The sequence below is a fragment of the Asterias amurensis genome, chromosome 12, assembly GCF_032118995.1.
Source record: "Asterias amurensis chromosome 12, ASM3211899v1".
Taxonomy (NCBI): Eukaryota; Metazoa; Echinodermata; class Asteroidea; order Forcipulatida; family Asteriidae; genus Asterias; species Asterias amurensis.
Genome location: NC_092659.1, coordinates 5,346,411 through 5,370,653, shown reverse-complemented (window position 1 = coordinate 5,370,653; position 24,243 = coordinate 5,346,411). Strand labels below are relative to the sequence as shown.

At 37.3% G+C, this 24,243-nt stretch overlaps 1 protein-coding gene across 1 annotated transcript in view; it reads left to right on the top strand.

Moving 5' to 3' along the window:
* The window catches only part of LOC139945370 (uncharacterized), a 152,515-nt gene that overhangs the window by 16,064 nt on the left and 112,208 nt on the right, over positions 1-24,243 (top strand). Inside the window, exons 6-30 of the mRNA XM_071942719.1 lie at positions 1,451-1,618; positions 2,526-2,611; positions 3,512-3,555; positions 3,649-3,770; positions 4,424-4,517; positions 5,455-5,569; positions 6,284-6,458; positions 7,032-7,083; positions 7,784-7,921; positions 8,553-8,764; positions 9,291-9,424; positions 10,459-10,664; positions 11,430-11,575; positions 12,378-12,560; positions 13,083-13,235; positions 14,378-14,520; positions 15,972-16,042; positions 16,334-16,497; positions 17,744-17,910; positions 18,603-18,783; positions 19,658-19,810; positions 20,500-20,757; positions 21,871-22,039; positions 22,978-23,156; positions 23,768-23,906. Coding sequence (XP_071798820.1) covers positions 1,451-1,618; positions 2,526-2,611; positions 3,512-3,555; positions 3,649-3,770; positions 4,424-4,517; positions 5,455-5,569; positions 6,284-6,458; positions 7,032-7,083; positions 7,784-7,921; positions 8,553-8,764; positions 9,291-9,424; positions 10,459-10,664; positions 11,430-11,575; positions 12,378-12,560; positions 13,083-13,235; positions 14,378-14,520; positions 15,972-16,042; positions 16,334-16,497; positions 17,744-17,910; positions 18,603-18,783; positions 19,658-19,810; positions 20,500-20,757; positions 21,871-22,039; positions 22,978-23,156; positions 23,768-23,906 — 3,652 coding nt within the window. The remainder of the gene's footprint in view (positions 1-1,450; positions 1,619-2,525; positions 2,612-3,511; positions 3,556-3,648; positions 3,771-4,423; positions 4,518-5,454; positions 5,570-6,283; positions 6,459-7,031; positions 7,084-7,783; positions 7,922-8,552; positions 8,765-9,290; positions 9,425-10,458; positions 10,665-11,429; positions 11,576-12,377; positions 12,561-13,082; positions 13,236-14,377; positions 14,521-15,971; positions 16,043-16,333; positions 16,498-17,743; positions 17,911-18,602; positions 18,784-19,657; positions 19,811-20,499; positions 20,758-21,870; positions 22,040-22,977; positions 23,157-23,767; positions 23,907-24,243) is intronic.

Genomic DNA, 24,243 nt, shown 5'->3' with positions numbered 1-24,243 from the left:
TTGTTGTTGTTGTTGTTGTTGTTGTTGTTGTTGTTGTTGTTGTTGTTGTTGTTGTTGTTGTTGTTGTTGTTGTTGTTGTTGTTGTTGTTGTTGTTGTTGTTGTTGTTGTTGTTGTTGTTGTTGTTGTTGTTGTTGTTGTTGTTGTTGTTGTTGTTGTTGTTGTTGTTGTTGTTGTTGTTGTTGTTGTTGTTGTTGTTGTTGTTGTTGTTGTTGTTGTTGTTGTTGTTGTTGTTGTTGTTGTTGTTGTTGTTGTTGTTGTTGTTGTTGTTGTTGTTGTTGTTGTTGTTGTTGTTGTTGTTGTTGTTGTTGTTGTTGTTGTTGTTGTTGTTGTTGTTGTTGTTGTTGTTGTTGTTGTTGTTGTTGTTGTTGTTGTTGTTGTTGTTGTTGTTGTTGTTGTTGTTGTTGTTGTTGTTGTTGTTGTTGTTGTTGTTGTTGTTGTTGTTGTTGTTGTTGTTGTTGTTGTTGTTGTTGTTGTTGTTGTTGTTGTTGTTGTTGTTGTTGTTGTTGTTGTTGTTGTTGTTGTTGTTGTTGTTGTTGTTGTTGTTGTTGTTGTTGTTGTTGTTGTTGTTGTTGTTGTTGTTGTTGTTGTTGTTGTTGTTGTTGTTGTTGTTGTTGTTGTTGTTGTTGTTGTTGTTGTTGTTGTTGTTGTTGTTGTTGTTGTTGTTGTTGTTGTTGTTGTTGTTGTTGTTGTTGTTGTTGTTGTTGTTGTTGTTGTTGTTGTTGTTGTTGTTGTTGTTGTTGTTGTTGTTGTTGTTGTTGTTGTTGTTGTTGTTGTTGTTGTTGTTGTTGTTGTTGTTGTTGTTGTTGTTGTTGTTGTTGTTGTTGTTGTTGTTGTTGTTGTTGTTGTTGTTGTTGTTGTTGTTGTTGTTGTTGTTGTTGTTGTTGTTGTTGTTGTTGTTGTTGTTGTTGTTGTTGTTGTTGTTGTTGTTGTTGTTGTTGTTGTTGTTGTTGTTGTTGTTGTTGTTGTTGTTGTTGTTGTTGTTGTTGTTGTTGTTGTTGTTGTTGTTGTTGTTGTTGTTGTTGTTGTTGTTGTTGTTGTTGTTGTTGTTGTTGTTGTTGTTGTTGTTGTTGTTGTTGTTGTTGTTGTTGTTGTTGTTGTTGTTGTTGTTGTTGTTGTTGTTGTTGTTGTTGTTGTTGTTGTTGTTGTTGTTGTTGTTGTTGTTGTTGTTGTTGTTGTTGTTGTTGTTGTTGTTGTTGTTGTTGTTGTTGTTGTTGTTGTTGTTGTTGTTGTTGTTGTTGTTGTTGTTGTTGTTGTTGTTGTTGTTGTTGTTGTTGTTGTTGTTGTTGTTGTTGTTGTTGTTGTTGTTGTTGTTGTTGTTGTTGTTGTTGTTGTTGTTGTTGTTGTTGTTGTTGTTGTTGTTGTTGTTGTTGTTGTTGTTGTTGTTGTTGTTGTTGTTGTTGTTGTTGTTGTTGTTGTTGTTGTTGTTGTTATTATTATACATGTACTCAGAATGATGGGCGGTCTGACTGGAGCTACGATTGCAACGAGACAGGTCACGAGGGTCACCATGAATCGTCATACAATGCCCGGATGTCAACGGACAATGATGGCATCATCGTCTTCACCAAAACCAGACGAACACACCCGATACCGTACGGGAAATCCATGCATCAAAAGGTATGATCGGGTGCAGTTTGACAGTCAGGTGAGGGGCGACCTCTGTCGATCTGCAAAGTCAGAATGAATTCAGGAGTATTTTTTTAAACCGTCCATTTCGTCCCTTTTTTATACGTTCTGAGGTTGTATTAACAGTTGAATGATACGGTTGTTGTTGATGTTTTGTTTTTGTTATTTGGTGGGTTGTTCTTTTTTGGGGGGTGGGGGGGGGGGGCGGGGGTCGTGCAACCAAACCATACTTCAACCGTTTTTAAACCCAACCGCTCAAAGTTCTGCAATTCTTTAAGACCTACAAGATAATTCACAACTGAGACAAGTGAACAAAACACTTTGTTGGATGTTCATGTGTAACACCCAACAGCACAAATTGGCACCAGCCAATCACCATAGGACGGATAGTAAACGAGAAGAAATGTTCGGTTTAAGATGTGGTAGGAAAACCCAAATAGGGAATCACCTACGTTATCAGGAAGGGTTCACAGAGGTGAAAGGCAGGGATTTAAAAACCACGACACAATATATATAGGAGGAAAACCACAATAGTTAAAACCCACGTATCAGGGGGAATCAGGTAGGGACTGAAAACCCAACCCACATGTAAGACTCCAGTTTCAGGCGGAATTCGAACCCGGGCCCAAAAATACCACTTAGCCAACCTGCCTGGTCCCCAGTTATTTGGAATCGTTGCTCTCTAAATGTAAACGAGTGAAAAACACCACTCTTTATATTTCACTCTTTTAGAGGGGTTTCACATCACTCAAAAAGATGCAAACTTCAATCTAAAAGAGTGGAAGACCTCTCGGAAAAGAGTTGTCCTTCATATGGCTCTTCAAAAGGTGCTTTTTCACTCTTTTACATTAAGAGAGTGGTTATTGCTTCACTGTGTCAATGTATTTGGGTTTTACAGGAGATTCATTATCACCCCGGTATGAAGCTACCAACTCTCGTCAAGATTATGGATCACTACGAGGCACCAAGAGAGTCAACAAAAGAGTAAGTCAAATACAATTGTTAGCGGGGAAACATGCCCTGGGAAAACAGACCTTGAAAACAATAATCTTTGTAGGAAACGTTTATTATGCACATTGCCGTCACTCATATACTAATAGAGTCTCTACATAGTCAATCAAAACATTTCTACTTGGGGATATCAGATAAAATATTCTTTATTAGTTTAAACTATTTCTGTGACGTCACTCTTTTGATGAAAGTGTAGATTATTTTTTTGCGAATTTACACTTAACTTTATGTTTACATAATTGTAAACTGATCAAAACATGGTGCTCGGTAATGTTGCAAGTACTATAATGTGCTTATAAAATTGGCAAAATAGAAATGTAACCAAACGTCGTTTGTCAAGTACAAAGTTTCGGGAAAATATTTAAAGGCAGTGGACACTATTGGTAATTACTCAAAATAATAATTAGCATAAAACCTTACTTGGTAACGAGTAATGGGGAGAGGTTAATGGTATAAAACATTGTTAGAAACGGCTCCATCTGAAGTGCCATAGTTTTTGAGAAAGAAGTAATTTTCCACGAATGTGATTTCGAGACCTCAGATTTAGAACTTGAGGTCTCGAAATCAACCATCTAAACACACACAACTTCGTGTGACAAGGGTGGTTTTGTCTTCCATTATTATCTCGCAAGTTCGATGGCCGATTGAGCTCAAATTTTCAAATGTTTGTTATTTTGTGCAAATGTTGAGATACACCAACTGTGAAGGCTAGTCTTTGACAATAACCAATAGTGTCCAGAGTCTCTTAATGTGCTTGTAAGATTGGCACAATAGAAATGTAACCAAACGTCGTTTGCCAAAGTTCAAAGTTTCGGGAAAATAGTTAAGTCTGAGAATAGACAATTTTATCGTTTCTTTTTTTTCTGTCTTCAGGTTTCAGGATCAGTTTAAGGAGAGTACAGACAAACAAGGGTTCGGTAAGTCTTTGAAATTTGTAGGCTTTTATTTTTCTTGCAACTTGTTTTTTTTATGTAGATTTATGTGATTTAGCCCCTTCGTCTTTTTATTAGACTTTCCAGAGATGCGAACTGTTTCAGATGGTCAGCTGACATTCGTGCGTGAGATTTACTCCCCTTCTCTGGCTCCGCCCACTGATGGGGATCTTGTTACAGATACAATTCACATGAAGAAGGTAAAGTCTTATGCAAAACTGAATCCAAAATAGTTGAACAATTTAGAACTAATTTGTATAATAAAATATGTAGAAATGTTGCAAAAAGCAACTTGGCAAAAGGCTTCAGTGTCAATTAGTGGACCTCATTGGGTTATTTTTGGTTTTAAGTTCGTACCATACCTTCTGTAAAAAAATCATTTTAATACTTTTAAACTATTTCGGTGACGTCACTATACTAAAAGTGAAAATCGTTACAAACTTAAATGATACTTCAACTTAAATTTATTGCTCTTTTAAATTGAAAGATATTCAACACAATGTGCAAAACATAGCTGAACACATTATTTTAACATCATTTCAGTTTCCAAAAACAATTTCCAGTTAGTTAATTTCAAAGACATACTGATTAAACCATGGTTCTCGGTAATGTTGCAAGTATTTATAGCAATTGTCGTTTTACAAAGTACAAAGTTTTTAAAATAAAAAATTATTGTAAAAGTCGGCTCGTACATTCATCCAAGAATCCTATTACTCGTCCATTCTCCTTAATACATACCGAACCCCACCATGACTGTATTAATTTGTTCTTCATAAACCATTCTCATTAGTATTTTATCCAGTTGAATTACCCCTATTTGTTGTCACTTGTTTACTATTCTGTGTCGATGCAGTTATTAAACGGACAACACCTCATTGATGACATTACAACACTGAAGGAGTTGGTGTCTGGTAACCTGACGTGCATGAGGAACGCGCCACTGAAAGGTATTATTTTGAATTATGAACCCAACTCCCCACATGTTGTCTTTGTTCAACCCAAAATTACACACAAAAAAAACCAGTCAGTTTCCTTTGTGGTTTCTTACTTCAAGTTTCAAGTTTCTTTATTAGTATTTGATATTTACAAATACATACATTAGCAAATATGACTACAATCTACAAATAGAAAGTGCGGATATCCAAGTTAAATTTACAAAGATACTGCAGGGTAGCCCATTGAGAAGCAGCGCTTCTAGGCATGGGCCCTCGACAGGCCTGGTCAATTAGCATGCTTTATACAAAGAATATCATTCTTAAAAACAGTAGACATCACATGTCTATCTATCTATCTATCTAGTCTATGCCGCGCAGAAGGAAGGCCTCTTCATAACCATCCCAACTTGATCTGTCTTGTGCTTTAATTGTCGCATCCATATGATACTTCCTAATTTTCTGACGTCGTCCATACAACGCCTACTTGGTCCTGCCTCTTCGTTAATAATTCATTAATATTAAAGCCATTGGACCCTTTCGGTAAACAGTATTGTCCAAGGCCCACACTTCGTGTATCACAACTTCTATATCAAATAACAAACCTGTGAAAATTTAGGCTCAATCGGTCATCGGAGTCGGGAGAAAATCACGGGAAAACCCACCCTTGTATCCACGCGTTTCGCCGTGTCATGACATGTGTTAAAAATAAATCCGTAATTCTCGCTATCGAGAATTGATATTGTTTTCCTCTTTTCTCAAAAAGCGAAGCATTTCATTGAATAATATTTCAAGAGAACAGAAATCTTTCACCACTACCTTCTGTAAACCCTGTAAGTTATTTGTAAATCTGTGAACTTTTTGTTTCTGTACCGAAAGGGTCCAATGGCTTTCATACTCATTAAGATTTATGTTAAAAAATCATCATTGATTAATTATTGTTTTATAACAGGGTCACACGAGAGGAGTCATTGCTTTCAGGATCTCGTGCATACCATGCAGTATAACATCGATGAACGGAAACTTGCTGAGATTGTCAAACCTTTGTATCAACTTCCACTATCCAGGTAAATTTACATAATCTACAATTAATACATTGACAGTAAAGCTAGTTTGATATAAGTCTGTACAACGAACATCGATACTGCTTTTACCCGACTGTCTGTGAATACATCGTTGAATGATTTTGAATGCCCTTATAGTTGGGTTTTAGTTTTGTACTGATGGGAAATGTTGGCGACATTGCACGGTGCTGCTGCCGAAAGTTGAATATTTAGAAGCGATGCTAGATTCCAAACACAAGTTAATTTTGCAAATTAATTTTACATTTAACGGACGTCCAATAATAGCAAAGGACATACATATTTTGTTTTGGGTTGTTTGTTTTGGGTTTTTTTTGGGGGGGGGGTATATGAAAAGTAGCATATTTTATGAATTATATTCAATTTGCAGTATACAACCATTTACTTTGCTGTTCTTTAGAACTGGTTGTCTCTGTTCCTATATGCCCTGCTGTTTCCTCTCCCAGCCCATTTCATGTCTTACCCAATCTACACTCATCTCCAGCTCTCATTTATTCTTCACATGTTCCTTGTTGCATCCAAACCTTCTGTCACTCATCTTTATTCAACACCAGTGCTTTAGTTTTGCGGCTAATATTGTTTATGTACTTTGTGAGATGGCCAAAAAGATGATAATAATAATATTTTATTCTGCAGCCTGAAGCAGGTTTTGAGAGACCACTTATTAGGTCTTTAAACACATATTTCGTTTTCTTTTAGACGCCATCGTGACAAGGAAGACAGGCTCAATATGTTAGATGCTGTAACCGCGTTGGAAACCGACTTCTCACAGTCTCTCCTGGCTGATCTCATCCTCCTGTCTCCAAAACCAAATAAAGACCTTGTGGAGAGACTACTCATCGCGTCTGCCGGATTCACTCGAGCTATATCAAAGGTATAGTACGCTTCATCTGATAGTCTGTCCTCAAGGCGATTTGTTTCTATTTTGGACCATTGGCAGCGAACTGAATGGAAAAATCTTTCATTTTCACAAAGTCAGCTCAAAGTATATTTTGCACAATAAAACATCCCGCTGCCATACATGATTGTGTGCAGCTAGTAGACCGAAAACATATTTTCGTTAATAACTTGATCAGTTTTTAGCAAAATCAAAAGAAACCCCTTTCAGTTCAGACAGACCCGAACGATATGGTATAGGACCCTTTAGACAGACTAATAGATTCGGATACCTCCGGTTAGAAAACACTATCTACATCTATGCTTCTGCACACAAACAAACTGCAGTTTTACAGTGTACTCGGTGGTGTACGAATAAAACTTTTTAAAAGAATAATATTTGTTACATTTTGTTTTCCATATTGTGTCTTCAACATCTGGGAAACAGACAAGTTAGCAACATTTCTGTAATGCTTGTATTCTTTTCACAAGTTATAAGGAGTGTCCACTTTTCATGTTTTACCCTTAAATTATATTCCTTTAACCCTTAAATGATATTCCTCATCCACAGCATTATCTAGAAATATTGGAGGATATTGTTTTCAACCCTCAAGTCTTTCCAGGTGAGCCATTCTTGTTCATTCAGGGGTTCCTTCGTATTATTTAAACAAAAAAATAAACTACAGTATGTCTTCGCTCTACTTTTAAGCGTTTGGGGGTTTTTTGTAGGACACAAACACAATTACCAGAGATTTAAATTAAACTGTTTACACGGTTTGAAGATAATGATGGTAGAAAGCTTCCCATAAAATGTCACTTGCTAAGGTGTTGTAGTTTTTTGAGAAATCAGTAAAACAAAGTCACGAAAATAATTTGTTTCTCGGGAGACACAGTACAACTGATTTATCAGTTATTGTATTAATTACGCGACTATAATAACGTTCGTTTCGGGCGGGCCCGGGCTACATTTAGGGCTCGGGCTACATTATGGTGCCGCACAGGCGGGAGACGAAAATTATTACAGCGTGTATAACGTCCACGAAATTGAATTAACGCGACTCTCCTGAAAACATCGCTAAGTAATTTTCCCTTTCTCCTCAAAAGTTTTATGTCTAATGAAGCTAAACATTCTACTGGTAAATTATGTTACATACATCTTAATTCAGAGTGAATAAGAATCCATGGCCAACAAGCTAATATACAAAAGGTATCAGAAAACCCTCTAAATCTTTTTGCTTTTAAAATAAAGTAAACAAATAAAGTACACCTCAATTTTGCTTATCAAGAAGCATCTTAGTCTCGGTTCATTATGATTCGTTTCAGAGCCATTACGTGACCCGGAGATACAGCGAGTTGCTGTGATGGTACTCGGTGCCATAGCTGGTAACCTTTGGACTGCTGGATACAAATCCCAAGCTGAGGCGATCGTTGTGAAGATTGAGGACAAACTTGGTGTTCACGGTTGGTTTAGTTTGTTTACTATTTTGTTTAGATGGTTTTCCCGTCAAGGGACCTCGGCAAACTCCCACTAGGGGATTACAAAAATCAAGCTGGCGACAGCCAATATCTCTCATTGTTTAACGTCTATATGATTATGAATTGCACAATATCAAGAAATTGCTATACTTTTTACATTTATCCTGCTCACTGCTACTTAAAGGCACTGGACACTATTGGTAATAACTCAAAATAATTATGTTAGCATAAAACCTTACTTGGTAACAAGTAATGGGGAGCTATTGATAGTATAAAACATTGTGAGAAACGGATCCCTCTGAAGAAACGCAAGTTTTGAAAAAGAAGTAATTTTCTACTAATTTGATTAGATTTAGAGGTCTCGAAATCAAGCATCTGAAAGCACAGGTTTGTTATGCTGTGCATATGTTGAGAGACACCAAGTGAGGAGCTGGTTTTTGACAAATACCAATAGTGTCCAGTGTATTTAATGTTATTTGTTGCTTTACTATAGTTACATTGGATTGTACTTTTTTCATGGAACTATGGCAATTACACATGCAATGTGTATTTCAATTGAATTGAACTTAAATTAACAGATGTTCAATAATTAATTGCACCTTGTTTGAATCACTAGATCCATGGAGATACAGCAATACTGTCACAAATCTTTCTGCGGACGAACGGGACGAATTCCACCACAACACGGTAGCATGTATTGAAGCTCTCGGCAATGCTGCCCTCCATCGTTCCTTTCCACACATCCATAGTTACACCAACTCGACCACCACCCATCCTCTGCTGAAAAGAGCTGGTTTACACTCTATGAGAGACTACCACCACGACAAAGTAAAGGAGCTTATTAAACTAAATAAAGAAAAACATGTTTAGCGTCCTGCCAATGTTTTCAAAATGGCCGCCCGACACAATTTTAAAGACAATCGGCTGGCCTTTTGCTCAACAAAAAACAATTTGTATGAGATTGTCAAAGGGTCTGAGTGCTCTTTGTAGGACACAAAACGTAATGTCCACATAATTAACATTAAACTTACACGGTTTGAATATAGTGATGGTAGAAAGCTTCCCTTAAAATATTACTTGCTGGGGTGCTGTAATTTTTGAGAAATGGAGTTTTACATACTCAGATAATGTTCGTCTCCTGAGACGAATTTGTTTTCGTGACTTGTTTTACTCACTTCTCAAAAACTACAGCACCTCAGCAAGTAATAGTTTCAGGTAAGCTTTCTACTATCATTATCTGCAAACGGTGTAATGATGTAAAAATTGTGTTTTTTGTTACAAAAAGTAGGCCTACCAAAATCCTTTAAATGTAAGTCTCACCCTTTTGAATACAATGTTTTGGTTTCCTTTGCAGGCTGCAGGTATCCTGCTCAAGTCGGCCCTGGATGAAGATGAAGACGAACATGTTCGATATGAGGCATCATTGCTTTACAAAGATCATCCAAACGGTGTCTACAAACATGCCTCAAAGTTTGTCAATCCAGAAGAGTAAGTAGGATTTTACTTCATGAGTTTAAAGGCACTGGACGCTATTGGTAATTACACGAAATATAGTTATTAGCATAAAACCTTTTTTGGTAACGAGAAATGGAGAGAGTTTGATACTATAAAACATTGGGGGAAACGGTTCCCTCTGAAGTGACATAGTTTTCGAGAAAGAAGTAATTTTCCACGAATTTGATTTCGAGACCTCGGAATTAGATTTTGAGGTCTCGAAATCAAGCTTCTAAAAGCACACAACTTCGTGCATGCAACAAGGGTGTTTTTTTCTTTCGTTATTATCTCGCAACTTCGAGATAATAGGTTTGTTATTATGCATAATTATGTTGAGATACACCAAGTGAGAAGACTAGTCTTTGACAATTACTAAATGTGTCAACTGTTTTTAAAAGGTAATAAGTTGTACGCTCAGTGTTTCATTCGTCATCATCGTTTTCAATATACTGTGCAGAAACTGGAGTATACTCGCACTTGGTTTAAACTAGCAGGTGCAGACAAAACTCAATGCATACAAAGATCAGCATGTGAAAGTAAATGCAGTCATTTATGTTAATATTTTGTGTGAGGTATTAGTAATTTAGGTGAAGTGTTTTCTGAAGTATCTGCTCAAGTAAGTTTAATATTAATTACTTTTGAAAATGTGTATGCAGTTATCCTTTGGGAATCGCTTACACATTTTCGTGGAAAGAACATAGTTGTTGGGTGTTGTAACACCATTTTTTATTATGAAGTGGAATAACAAAGTATATTTGGTTTGCGGTAACACCATGTGTGTATCTACTTGCCAGGTAGAGCTGTTCTTAGGGAACTGTCTTGCTTTATTCTACTACCGTGGAGTAGCTAGTCAGAGGTTCGGGAGACTTCTCAGTACTGAAAAGAACTGTCCTGCTTTTGACTGTTACCAGGACGGATGGTATAGAAATTAGACTGGACTACTACTTTAGCTTATAGGATTGGAATAACAAAAATGGTTCCGGTGTTCCTCCGTAGTGTTGACATTGATGTTGATCTTCCTTTCCTAGATATATGGACTCCAGCAACTCGTCCGAGTTGATGTCCACCGAGGGAGCGAGTTCCCCTTCCAGACGGCGAGTACGTCGTGGATTCTGGGAGGGGATTGAGTTCCACTTGGCCAGCCCAGCCTATCAGTGGAAGAAGCTAATCGGAAGCCCCGATACCGGATCTGAGTTTGGGTTTACTATCAGAAATGCACTCGACATCAAAATAGGTGAGGCTGATTAATAATTGAGTCCCTCCATAAAAGAAGTACACAAGTACAAGTCAGATAATTATAACCTATCCCGCATAAACACAAACAAATGCAAACGGAAACGGGCTAATTTCATTAAACCTGTAAGCACAAAAATTTGCTAAGCATGAAATTTTTTCCTTGGTAAAAAACAGGATTACCAACCAAATTTTCATTTGTTGCAAATTGCTTGATACTGGTGATCAGCTGTTGTTTGCCCAATCCTGAAAATCACGTGGAAATTAGGTTGGTAATCCTGTTTTTACCAAGGAAGAAATTTCATGCTAAGCAAATTTTTTGTGCTGACAGGCTTTATGAAATTGGGCACTGTTGAAAACCGTGCGATGGCCTCATTGAAGATTACCTATCAGGGACACTTTTGGACAAACATGGACCCAAAGTGCTTCCTCTCTTTTCCGAACTTCTTGACAAAATTGAAAATAACTTTGCCACATTTTTAAAGTTCATTCACGCAGTGCCACTGAGTAATTGCCAAAAGTGGGCATTCTTTTACGTATGGGGCGATCTTGGGTCAAAACTGTGGGGGGGGGGGGGGGGGGGGTTATAAGTAAAAAATAAATAATTATGATATACACACTGTTTCGGTCACCTTTGGGCCGATATTAATCAAGTTTGTAAAACAAAGGTTATATTGCATAAGCATACAAGAGGCTTCCCGTATCAGTAAGCAAAAACGTTACACCTGCAGTATTTTTTATTACTATACCTTTTGATATTTTTCAGCTCCTCTCAGCGGCCATCTTCGTTTAGACATTCTGGACGAGGCTTATGCAACGGTACTAGTTGGACTTGTGGATACGAAACTAGATATCGCAAGAGCACGCTTCTGTTTCAACGGGCACATTGAGTACAATTTGAATATTCTACAGGTAAGCCTACGCTTTGAAATATGCTTCTTAAAAGCAGTGGACACTATTGGTAAATACTCAAAATAGTTATTAGCATAAAACCTTATTTGGTAACGAGTTATGGGGAGTTGTTGATAGTATAAAACATTGTGAAACGGCTCTCTCTGAGTAACGTAGTTTTCGAGAGAGAAGTAATTTTCCACGAATTTGATTTCGAGACCTTAGATTTATAATTTGAGGTCTCGAAATTAAGCACCCAAAAGCACACAACTTCGTGTGACAAGGTGTTTTTTTTTTCATTAATATCTCGCAACTTTCATTAATATCTCGGCACAAATTTTCATAGGTTGTTATGTTATATGTATGGTGAGATACACCAAGTGAGAAGACTGTTCTTTTACTTTTGCACAAAATAACAAACATTTGAATTTTTGAACTTAATTGGTCGTCGAAGTTTCGGGAGAATAATGGAAGAAAACAACTACCTTTTCACACGAAGTTGTGTGCTTTCAGATGCTTGATTTCGCGACCTCAACATCTAATTCTTTTAACTCGAAATCAAAGTCAAATATTTTAGTGGAAACTTACTTCTTGAACAAAAACTACGTAACTTTAAAAGACGCCGTTTTTCACAAAGTTTTGTACTATCAACAGCTCTCTCCATTGCTTGTTATCTAGAAATTGCTTACGCTAATAAACATTTTGGGTAATTATTATAGTGTCCAGGGCCTTTAAATAATTGCTTTACATGTATTAAAATCAATTGAGGTAGGTTAACCTGTAAAATCAGCACATCGCTTGTTTTTGCGTTTTTTCCAATCAGGAGTTTGGGGTTGACCGCATCAGTGACCTGGTGAAAGTCTATGATTTAGTCATAGAGCGAGTTGTTGGAAACATCGTGAGGGCGGTAGACATCGTTGTTGACCTCTTCAATGGAGATACCAGTATAAACAAACTTTTTGATGACTTCGTTGAGGCACTTGAAAATATCCCGAGCCGCATCAGTGTAAGTGGGTTTTTTTCTTCAAAAATTACAAAATCAAATAAAGTGTTTTTCTTCTTATATATAAATGAATAGCAAAACTAAGTATGTTTGTCCCGATTGCATCTTACGATTACACCTTACATAAAAACAACAATATGTGTGTAGTTGTGAAAATCGTTTAACTAAATTGAAACACTATGGTTTTGTTTGTTCTGTGCGATTATTCTTAGGAACAAAAAATCGAACACTTTAAACTTTATAACTCACATTCAACGTAACATTCAAAAGTTGACAAATTTCTTTTGATCCTGTCATTATAAAATTTTCTTTAATAAACACATATGCCTCTAACTAGAGAATCGAATTCAATGGGAGACTTTGGAATGCTAGGTGGCAGCAGACTCACCAGGTAAATTTCCATTGTTTACATAGTTCTGAGCGTGTGCACATTACCGAGAACAATGAATGTTACCCACCTGGTAAGTATGCTGCCACCAAGCGTCCCAAAAGTCGCCTATTCAATTTATTTTTTGTAACTTCCAGGGTATGCGATCGGTGGCAGCCAATGCCGTTGCTAGACTCGCGCAGTTTGATCCGGATCAACTCCCGCCCTCAATCCGTGGCGTGATCATGGTAGTCAACAAGGCAGCTCAATTATTCAGTGATATAAAGACAGACGTCATGGAGTTCTACCAGGTAAGTTAAGCCTAGTAGTGAGGCGCACAGCACTGAATAGCACAACAAATTCAGGTGCCTAATGTTAAGGCCCTCCAAATCTTATGATCAAGAACGTTGGGGGGGTCATACAATTCATAGATTGTGTAATTACAACGATGGTTCAGAACCTTGGGACTATGCGATTTACCTTTTGAGGCGATTTATTAAATTTAGGCTTAACAGTTCGACTATTTGGCTTTGGAACGGTAGGAAAGCTCAATAAAAACTTGCAGCGATGCGGTTTCGGAGAAGAAGAAAAAAAATAGTTTTTTTTTACTAGGTTAATTTAGCAAAACTTACAAACGGCTGACCTACCAAAAGTTGAAAAAAGGTAAAGTTTCAATGGCTATAATATATCTGGTAATGGTGCACACAATACGTGCGGGCGTTACATAATCAAGTGCGCCACCAAGAGTTTGTGCAGTAGAGGTTTTTTACGGACGGTAGTCAGCGATCACAGTATGATGTGACTATTTTAACGATGACGTCCTTTACCATCGTCACTGCACAAATAAGACATCAATAAGTTAACTAAACGAATTGTAAATTTTAAGTTGGAAAAAATCATTTTAAATGGACATTACAAGAACAAAAACTCGTATAAGGTCCTTATAATGATGAAAGTAGAAAACATTCCTTAAAAATTATCTTTCTGAAATGTAACATTTCGTGAGAAATTAGACAAAATTAATTTCCCTTTTAGAGTTATCAAGTGACACTTTAATTCATTCTTGTTTAAATGGCGTCATGCAAAAACAATCGGTTTTCGGTATTATTCTCGTGACTCAGGTGGTTGATTGATCTCAAACTTCTACAGGTTTGTCAATTTATGTGTTTGGTGGATTACATATGGTGCTCACACTTAGCAAACACCTGCCGTCGATTTCACAAAACTTTCCTAACTTAAGACTAATCTTAGGACTTAAGGAATAGTCCCAAATCTGCACTGTAGCATGCGGACCTTAAGATTACTCCTAAGTTAGGACGAGTTACTCGTCCTAACTCAAGACAAGACGAGTCCTAACTCTTTGTGAAACCGACGGCAGGTCTGTAATATTCTTAAATGAAAAAAACCAAGTAGGTAGCTTCTGATTTTGTGTTTTTCCTTTTTTGTTCAAAAGGCTGTAAATGAGGCTATCACTGTGACCTTACCCTGGGCAGCCGAACAAATACAGATGTCTATAGAGAGTATAGCTGACGTCATCGGAGATTTACTCAAATCACCACTGAAGGCTATTGGAGACATACTCAAGGGAGTTATCAAGTGAGTGTTGAAAGTCAACAGAAGTCACGTTCCCCTGTAGTAGAAAAGAAAGTTGAATCATACTCAAAAGAAGGAAACAATAATATATTAACAGCAACATCATACTGAGGTAAAAAATACTGATTCACTGTGCCCTGTAAGTACTAAAGGCAATGTACACGTTCGGATCAAGTGCGAGTGCACTCGCTAGTTTGAACCATAAGTGCGAGTATACTCCAGTTTCGACACAGTTGAAGACGGTGATGATGAATGAAACACTGAGCGTACAACTTATTACCTTTTAAAGAGACTGGACACATTGGTACTTGTCAAAAACCAGTGTTCTCACTTGGTGTATCCCATCATAAGCATAAAATAACAAGCCTGTGAAAATTTGGGCTCAATCGGTCATCCAAGTTGCGAGAAAATGATGACAGAAAAAACAACCTTGTTGGACGAATTTGTGTGCTTTCAATAAAAGAAAGTCTTGTTTTATTTTTGTGAGAATTGCCTCTTTCTCAAAAACTACGTTACTTCAGAGGGAGTCGTTTCCCACAATGTTTTGTACTACCAACAGGTCTCCAATGCTCGTTACCAAGTCAGTTTTTAAGTTAATATTTGTTTTGAATAATTACCAAACGTGTATACCTTCCCTTAAAAACATTTCCTGGCTTTGTAATGAGAAATGGAGAGCTGTTAATAGTAACAAACATTGTGAGAAACAGCTTCCTCTGAAGTAAGGAAAGAAGTTATTTGTCACTAAAATGTTTGAATTTGATTTCGAGACCTCGGAATTAGATTTTGATGTCTCAAAATCAAGCATCTGAAAGCAAATCTGGGGCAAAAGGGGCATTTTTCAACGCCCAATAATTGGGCTTCAATTTCCACAGGTTTGTTGTTTTATGCATATTTTGAGATACACCAAATAAGAAAACTGGTTTTTGAATTTACCAATAGTGTCAAGTGTAAAGGGTTTAAATGGTTTTGGTACCTCTAATTGTAAATCACGCTTTTCTTTAAGACATGGATCCCAACTTACTGTGCACAAAGATGTATATAATAAATCTGTGGAATTTTGTGTTTTGTGTCTTACAAAAAATACCAAAACCCGTTTACAAAAGCTTTACAATGTGTTTTACCCTCACACCGATGTGTATTTTAGCCCTCTGAGTCCTGTGAATAAATTCATAGGTAACAGTCAGGTCGACTTTGTCCCTGAGACATTTGTATTAGCAGCGGGTATACCGCAAAAGTTTAACTAAATATGTTTATGATTTGTGGTTTATATAAATATGTTTATGTGTAGCTTTCAGCTTATTGCCCCCTTACCTATGTCATTTCTCAGCTGACTTGTCTATAATCTCAGTTTCCGATCGTCAGTAAAATAGATAAAGATATTTTAAACTGGAAAAAGGCAAGTTGTTTGGCCAGTATTTTGCTTTATTAATAACGTTTTGCCTACTTTTCAACAGTATCAAAACAGCCGTTGATTCGATATTTGAAGCTAAGAAGCAAGTGGAGGAAGCAAACTTCTTTAAGGAAGGTACGTACAAGAGATGTTGAGGTCTCAAAGTCAAGCATCTGAACTTGTGCACCAAGACTTTTGTCCATTATTCTCTCGCAACTACAACGACCAATTAAGCAAAGCAATTCTCAGGTTTGTAATTGTATGCCAGTTGAGATACACCAAGTGAGAAGACTGCTCTGTTACAATTGGCCATAGTGTCCCTTAAACAGCTCTATGGAGATTGGCCCTGTGGAAGATGAGAGCATCAACAACTTTTGTGTTTACTTTTTAATGTGACTTTTTTGGTGTGACATTTCCATTGTATAGGTCAAAGACCGTACTGGTTTGATCTACCCAAAGTCATTGGCGACATGATCGAAGAATTGACCATGCATCTTGGAAACATCAAGAGAGATCTTAAAGTATGGGTTGATGAGGTTCAGAGTTCAGATGATCCCATCAAGAAGTTGACTGGGGGCGCCCTAGACTCGGTAAGATATATTGCAAAGTGCCAAATAGTGTGATGTACTAGATGCATTTTATTTTTAATTTTTACTTTTTTATTCTTCGGATAACACAATAATTATAAAAAACAAGCAGAGGCCGTCCAGTGAAAGACGAAAAAAAGTAAAAAAAAAGATGCTCTCCCAGACCTTGCCCGCAAAAAGTTTATATTATACTACACATGATACATAAATCTAAAATTGTAGTGAGAACTAAACCAAAAGATGGCAAGTAAAAGCAATACACAAACGATTATATAAAAGAAACACCGTATAAAAACTGAGGCCCCTATTTTTGTCAAATGAAAGCAGAAACGCCAACCAGACGAGATTAATTTGGGGAAAAAAGTAAAATAACAAATAAATGAAATAAAACATTTGCATTTAAATCAATGATTACTGTATACGTTATCTCCCAAAGTTGGGATGTTTTATTAAACGAAAAATAATGAAGACTTTTCGCACAAAAAAAAACCACATTGGGCACACCCTCTTGTGGTCTGTCGTCCAGAGGCATCGATACCGGGTCATCGTGGCTATGCGTCTCATGCCAAAGTGGGAGATTTGGCAACCCTTGTAAATTTGTATCACAAATAATAAATTATCTGAATATAATAAATTAGCTTGAATTCAAGCTCCTTTAAAAAACACTTAGTAAAAAATTGAATTGTTGAGAACTGGGTTGGAGAAGGAATCGAGCTGTTGTTATACCTGTTGGAATTGTACACTTGATTGAGCAAAGTTTGTTAGCATTTCTGAGATTATTATTTCTTTTGGGTGGGAGCAAGTGTCCATAGTTATTTGAACTTAGTTATTAATTCTAGTTTATACCCATCACCGATGTGTGTTAGCACTGTATACTCTCCCGACTTTCCCGAGTCCTGTGAAAAAATATCAGGCATGTTACTCGGGTGGGATTCGAACCCACGACCCTTGCAATTCTAGAGCCAGCTTCGAACTGCCTCTAGCTGCCGGGCAACCTCGGTAGTCTAGTTGGTAAGACACTGCTCTACAATTGCAAGGGTCGTGGGTTTCGAATCCCACCCGAGTAACATGCCTGTGATATTTTTTTCAAAGGACTCGGGGAAAGTACTGAGTATACAGTGCTAACACACATCGGTGTATGGGTAAAAACCAAAGTTATAAATATTCTTTATCCCCGATGCAAATTTTTATCTTTTGTAGAACTTAGTTGTTTCTATATTTTGAAATTGAATTGATTTCCCTTTCTCAGTGTACCCTGAGGACCAAAGTCCAGGCAGAAATCGAGTCAATCTTGATGGATCTGATGGGACCAATTGAACCAATCAAAGAACTCTTGGCTCCATTCTTTGAGATCTACGACCTCGTCTTTGACACCATCAAGGCAGTCAAGGAAGCTTACCAGACGCTCAAAGATTCGTAAGTTCGTGTGGTATCAATTTCTTTGTAAAAAAAACTCGACAACATGCCTTTCTTAATATTCATGCATGACATCGTCATTCTTACCATAGGGTTGGAATTGTGACGTACCCCATGCATAAATATTAAACGAGAATTATAAATCCTAGTTCATTCTTCCTGCGAATGCGATATAAATGTTGACGTCCAAAAGTCACAACTGATAATCTGCATCAGTTGAAATGTGCTCAACTCCTGCGACATCTGCTGCCAGCCATGTGATATCAAAATTCGCTTTGAAATCTCATTCACAGGGAGTGTGAACGGGGCTTTGGAGAGTCAAATTTAAGCACTTAATTCCCAGCCGATTTACTAGCTCAGTCTAAAACCAGTTTCACTTTAATTGTTTTAAAACAGTCATAAAAGTAAATTTTGTTACATAGTTTTGGACTCTTTTCTTTATTTAAAAATTAGTTAATAACCTGATTTCGACCTTTGATGACAGAGTCTTTCTCGAAGACTAAAGAGAAAGACTCTTCGAGGGATCGAAACATCGGGCCATTTGGTTGGTAAGGAGTTTGCAATAGTTAATTCTTTTTCCTGTTTTCATTATTGACTCTTCCGTTTGATTTCATCGGTACTCTCAAACATTGAAATCATCTCGTACATTAGTTTAACATCCCGCCTTTCACCAAAATGGTTTTTTTTTTCAGATACCAGAAGTCCTTGACTCTTATTATGAAGCTATTCGGTCCTAAAGCTCACAGGCAGTTTCCAAGGAAGTACCGCTCACCGGGGACCGGAGAGTGCGCCTCGGGTGGGTTCTATCCAACTGACTCGGCTGGATACTACGAGGACCAGGGTGTCGACCTAGAGATGCCCCAAGGAGCAAAGGTTGGTCATTCATAATATTTCACATACAATAATAGTCAACACTACCCCCCCCCCCCCTTGTTTAGCCTGCCTCATTCACTTAAAGACACAGGACGCCTTTGGTAATTGTCAAAGAACAGTCTGCTCACTTGATGTATCTCAAAACTTGCACAAAATAACAATCAGTTGGAACTCAATTGGTCGTCGAAGTTGCGAGATAGTAATGACAGAAAAACAACCTTATCACACGAAGTTGTGTGCTTTCAGATGGTTGATTTCTGGACCTAAAAATCTAATTATCAGGAAACGAAATTCGGGGAAAAAATGTTCTTTCTCCAAATTATTACTTTTTCCCCCTTGATAGGCCTATCTATTCCTTTGTGTTTCCATCTATTTGTGGTCAACCGAGCCCCTTCCCTCCAACCCCCTTTGCCTCTCTATTCATCTTTTACCCTTCTTTTTCTGTGTCTCTCTCCATTTGAGTATTTCCACTTCACTGAATGAATGTCTTTCGAACTATACGTTTGAATTTAAGATGTGAAATCTTATGCACTTGTTTAGCTTATTTTCTCTTTTTTCTATTTTTGTTCTTTTGTGCGCCAACAGTATTTTTATTCGGGCTAATGTTTCACCATTTTTCAAACATGTTTGCTTTATTGTTATTGTATCTCCTAAACCGATGTTCATGTCTATTTTGAAATTGTGTAATTTGTTTTTACTTTTAAATTGTGTACTGTGTGTACTTTCTTGTAAATCGACCCTTGGTCGCCATGGGAATTTGTTTTCTACGAGTAAACCATTAACAATGAATAAACATACATATTATACTATTCAAATTTCCAAAATCTGTTAAATGCTTTTAAATATCTTCATCTCTGTTTGATGTGTTTTGTAGTTGGTGGCGCCCTTTTCCGGTTTGATCTACAGAAACTCCAATAAGCCAAACCAGGTCATCCTTGAAGCGAAAGGAGGTTCATTCCGCAACATTAAGATATTCATTGATAACATTACACCAAACCGTACAATATCAGCAACCCGATATACGAATGTAAGTACCAAGTTTTTTTTAATTTTTTTTTTCTTTAGAGCTAGCTTTTTTTTTAGTATCCGTTTGCTTTAAAGACCAGTGTTCTCACTTGTGTATCTCAACAAATGCATAAAACAACAAACCTATGGAAACTTGAACTCCAGTTGCGAGAGAATAATGGAAGAAAAAACACCCTTGTCGAACAAGTTGTGTGCTTTTAGATGTATTGAATTTGAGACCTCATCTGAAATCTCTTTTTTAAAGTTCAAATAGTGACAAGTTACTTCTTTCTCAAGAACTACATTACTTCAGAGAGAGCCGTTTCTCACAATGTTTAATATTATCAACAGCTCTCCAATGCTCATTAACAAGTTAGTTTTTACGCTAACATTATTTTGAGTGCAATAGTACTGTCCGGGGGGTCGATTTCACAAAGAGTTAGGACTCGTCTTATCTTGAGTTAGGATGAGTAGTAACTTGTCCTAACTTAGGATTATTCTTAAGGTATGCATGCTACAGTGTAGGGTTGACACTCGTCCTATGTCCTAAGATTATAGTCTTAAGTTAGGAAGAGTTTTCTGAAATCGACGTGTCTTTAAAGGGTTTTGATGCAGAAGACATGCGAAGACATGAATCCCTACTCGCTGTAAATGAGGATCTATGTAATATAATTTAGCTCTAGAAATTGTTTGGTGCTTTCCCTAAAACAGGTTATTGCCGGCACTGAGATCGGCAGAGTAGAGAGTGCTACAGCTTGTGCACCACCAAACTACATCCATCTATCAATGAAGAAAAACAAACCAAACCGTCTAGCTTCGATTCTAGACAGTGCTCTTAACGACGACCCGACCGCTGCAGACTTGGCAGCAAAAGAAGGATACGTCGATCCCAGTAACTACTTGGCTAAACGACCACTGGAGATACCGAAATGGATACAAGTCTGTGACGATTACAAACTAGTTTGGAAGGTAAAGATTCACATTTTGTATTGTATGCAAGTCGCCCAAAACAAAGCTAAAAGCCACTATAGGTAAAGGGCTACAAGGAAGAAAACATAGACATGCAGAAATTCAGTGGAGCTGAAGGTAGGAATTGATATTCCTCTTAAAAGATGGTAGATCAAAGGATGAGGGGAAACATGCACCAGGCAAGGAGTTCCAAAGAGATACAGTACGAGGGAAAAGGCTACTGGATTAGTTCTTTGTTCTACATCTCGGCAAAGCCACAGTATATGGATGAGAACAAGCAGAAAGCCTGGTCTCGCGCTCAAACACCCTGACAGGACATTTAAATAATATACCCTTTTACTGTTGATGATCGATGTTACGAAAAAACAGCTTGTTTTCATCAACAAATGTCAACGCAATAAACCACTTGCATTAACCCCAACCTTTGATCAAAGGCTATCATTGGCTGAGAGTTGTACACTTTTCCATTGTTTTTATATCAAAGACGCACATTCGAAAATAAAAATATTTTTTGACACTAACCTCACATTCGAAAATAAACATTTTATTTTGACACCAACCAGCCACCACACATTCGAAAATTAAAATACTTTTTGACACCAACCAACGATCGAAAATAAAAATATTTTTTAGACACCCACATTCGAAAATGATTTTTTTTTTTTTTTGACACCAACCATACATTTAAAAATAAAAATGTTTTTGACACCAATCACTCATTCGAAAAGAAAAATACTTATGTACATATCCAGTGAAAAGAAAGCAAACCAACAGTTAAAATTTACATTACAATGGAAAGCAACCAAACTATGCACTGAAAAAACACATCTTGAAAAGTTGAGTTTGGTTTCTGGGCAACTTTGAACTTGTGTACATCGGAAAGAATATTACGCATTTTTTGAGAGAGTTCGCTCCAGAGGATAAACATCCAATGTGTGGGAATGAACGATCCCCCATAAGGAAGAACAAGTGAAAATGAACTTTAGAGGAATGGTATTGAATGAGCATATATTGGTCTCAAGAGCAGAACCCTGTAGGCAATTAAAACAAATTAACCAAAGTAACGAGTGTTATAAAGCAACTTTGTTTTCCTTCAATCACTACGAAATACAGGGCAGAACTGTGAAAGAAGGATCTTTACTGGGACGCAAGAATAAGAAGGGTAAAAAGAAAGACACGACTCCGAAGCGAAAAACACCTCCACCCACCTCAACAAAGAGGCCCGACCGAGCTAAGCAACCTCCCCCGCGGCAATCAGCTCTGGAACAGGCAAATACACCGAGTAAGATATAGAAACCATTATCTTTGTTCTTTATTGTTTGGAGCTTTGCATGGTGTGGATTAAAGGGTATAATATGTACTTTTTTCTAACAAAAAACACAATGTCCACAGATTTACATTAAACTTACACAGTTTGAAGATTATAATAGTAGAAAGCTTCCCTTGAAATTTTACTTACTGAGGTGCTGTGGTTTTTGAGATAATATCATAACTGGTTAAGGGGAGTTTACATGCTAAAATCATTTTGGTCTCATGAGACGAAAATGATTTTGTGACTTGTTTTACTCATTTCTCAAAAACTACACAACCTTAGTTAGTAACATTTGAAGAGAAGCTTTCCACTATCTTCAAACCCTGTAAGTTTACTGTAAATCTGTGGACATTTTTAAAAAGTACCCGAAACCTTTAATATGAAGAAACTATAAATGAATAATAATAAAACTTTAAGCTGGCTTCAGGTCGACCTTGCGTGTTGCGTCAACAAAAAAACAGTCGGCGACTGACTTTTCAGGATCACACTGCGCCTGAGCTAAGACCATCCGGAACTTTTCAGTCGCCGATTATTTACGACCCGAGCGTAACTGTGATGGGTTTTTTTAATAAGACAATCTGATAAAATTAACAGTTGCAAGAGTAGAACGATTTCAATTTGTACGACGTGATCCCGACGGTCGGGAACCAATCGCAGGCGCGCGATTGCTAAGCTGTTGTGCGCGTTTCCGACGGTTTGTTGCGGGCGTAAGAAAATCGTAGGTCGACCTGAGGCAGGGCCTACGGGTACTATCTATGTGTAAATCTCTTTTCTGTGAGTTTTTGCTCTGAGAAGAGCTGGTGTGCTCAGTATACTCTGCTCTTCTTCTGCTCGTCCTATTGTGTTCGTTTGAAATGACGTGTGAGTAGTTACACATTGATATGTATTTGATTGTTCACAACTTTCAGGTAGTCGAAATGACACCATGGAGTCCCTCGGCCTTCCAGAACCCGAAATGGGCTCTGGATCACCCTTCAAGAACTTCACTCTTCGGAACCTGAAGATAAGCTCCATTCTAGCGTTTGCCCGCAAGCTCAAACTGGAGGATACATCAGACGAACTGCTTAAAGTTGTCAAGACGATAGTCGTAAGTTTAAATAATAACAGTATTAGTATTATTTTTTTATATAGCGCTTTACACGCCTGAAGGGCGTCTCAAAGCGCTGCCAGCATTATTACCCCTCGTTCGTTACGAAACGGTATGCAACGTTATGATACCTTACGTTATGTTACGTTACGTATAATCGTTTGAAATGTTGTTATGTTACAATTTATTTTACGTTACGTTACATTACGTTGTATTTTGCATTTTACGTTACACGATACATTATGTTACGTTATGCTACGAGTATGAGATACTTACGTCATGGACTAAGACTGGTATGGAGCACATTGGGCATGATAAGCTGGAGAAAGTGTTCGTTACACAAAAATAATAACTGGAAGAAAAAAATACACTTCTGTTACCGGAACTAACATACTCCTCTAGTCACCAGATTATGATACCCTGCCCTACACAGGGGAAAATGCTTGTTTACTAAACAAAAATTCCTATTTGTTTTTTTGTTTGTTTTTTAGACTCTACAATGTCAAGTCAGTGTACTTCCACCAAGGCAGCATGACTGTCGCCATTATCAAAAACAAAATATGAATTGTTTGTACTAGTCTCTATGATAAAACTTTTTATATTATTACTAGAAACTTGTGAGCGACAAGCCCTGTGTTCTTCCCGAGTCTATGACCAACGATGCTTTAAGGATTGAACTTCAACAGAGAGGTCTAAGCTCACAAGGAGACAGGAAGATGCTCCTCCAGCGATACAAAGAACCCGAAGACCGTAAATTTTCATTCTCTTTTAACATATACCTTTGGATTTCGGAACTGTTCGATTGTTTTAATGTGATGTAAATGTAGAAAGCATGGTTTAATTTCAAAAGGTAAAGCGTTTTTGAGATATCGCCGAAATGATACCCCATTGTGGGTCTCCGTTTCAATTCAGTTTTTAACGTTCGAACTATTCTCTTAATTTGTTTTATTTATTCTTTGAAAATGCACTAGATTGTATTATCAAAATGACGACAACCAATTATTTGTTTTACTCCTTTTTTCAAGTTTAACTGGCTTCAAAATATTGTGAACGGTGGAGAAAGGTAAAGTTTATGAAGAAATACCTG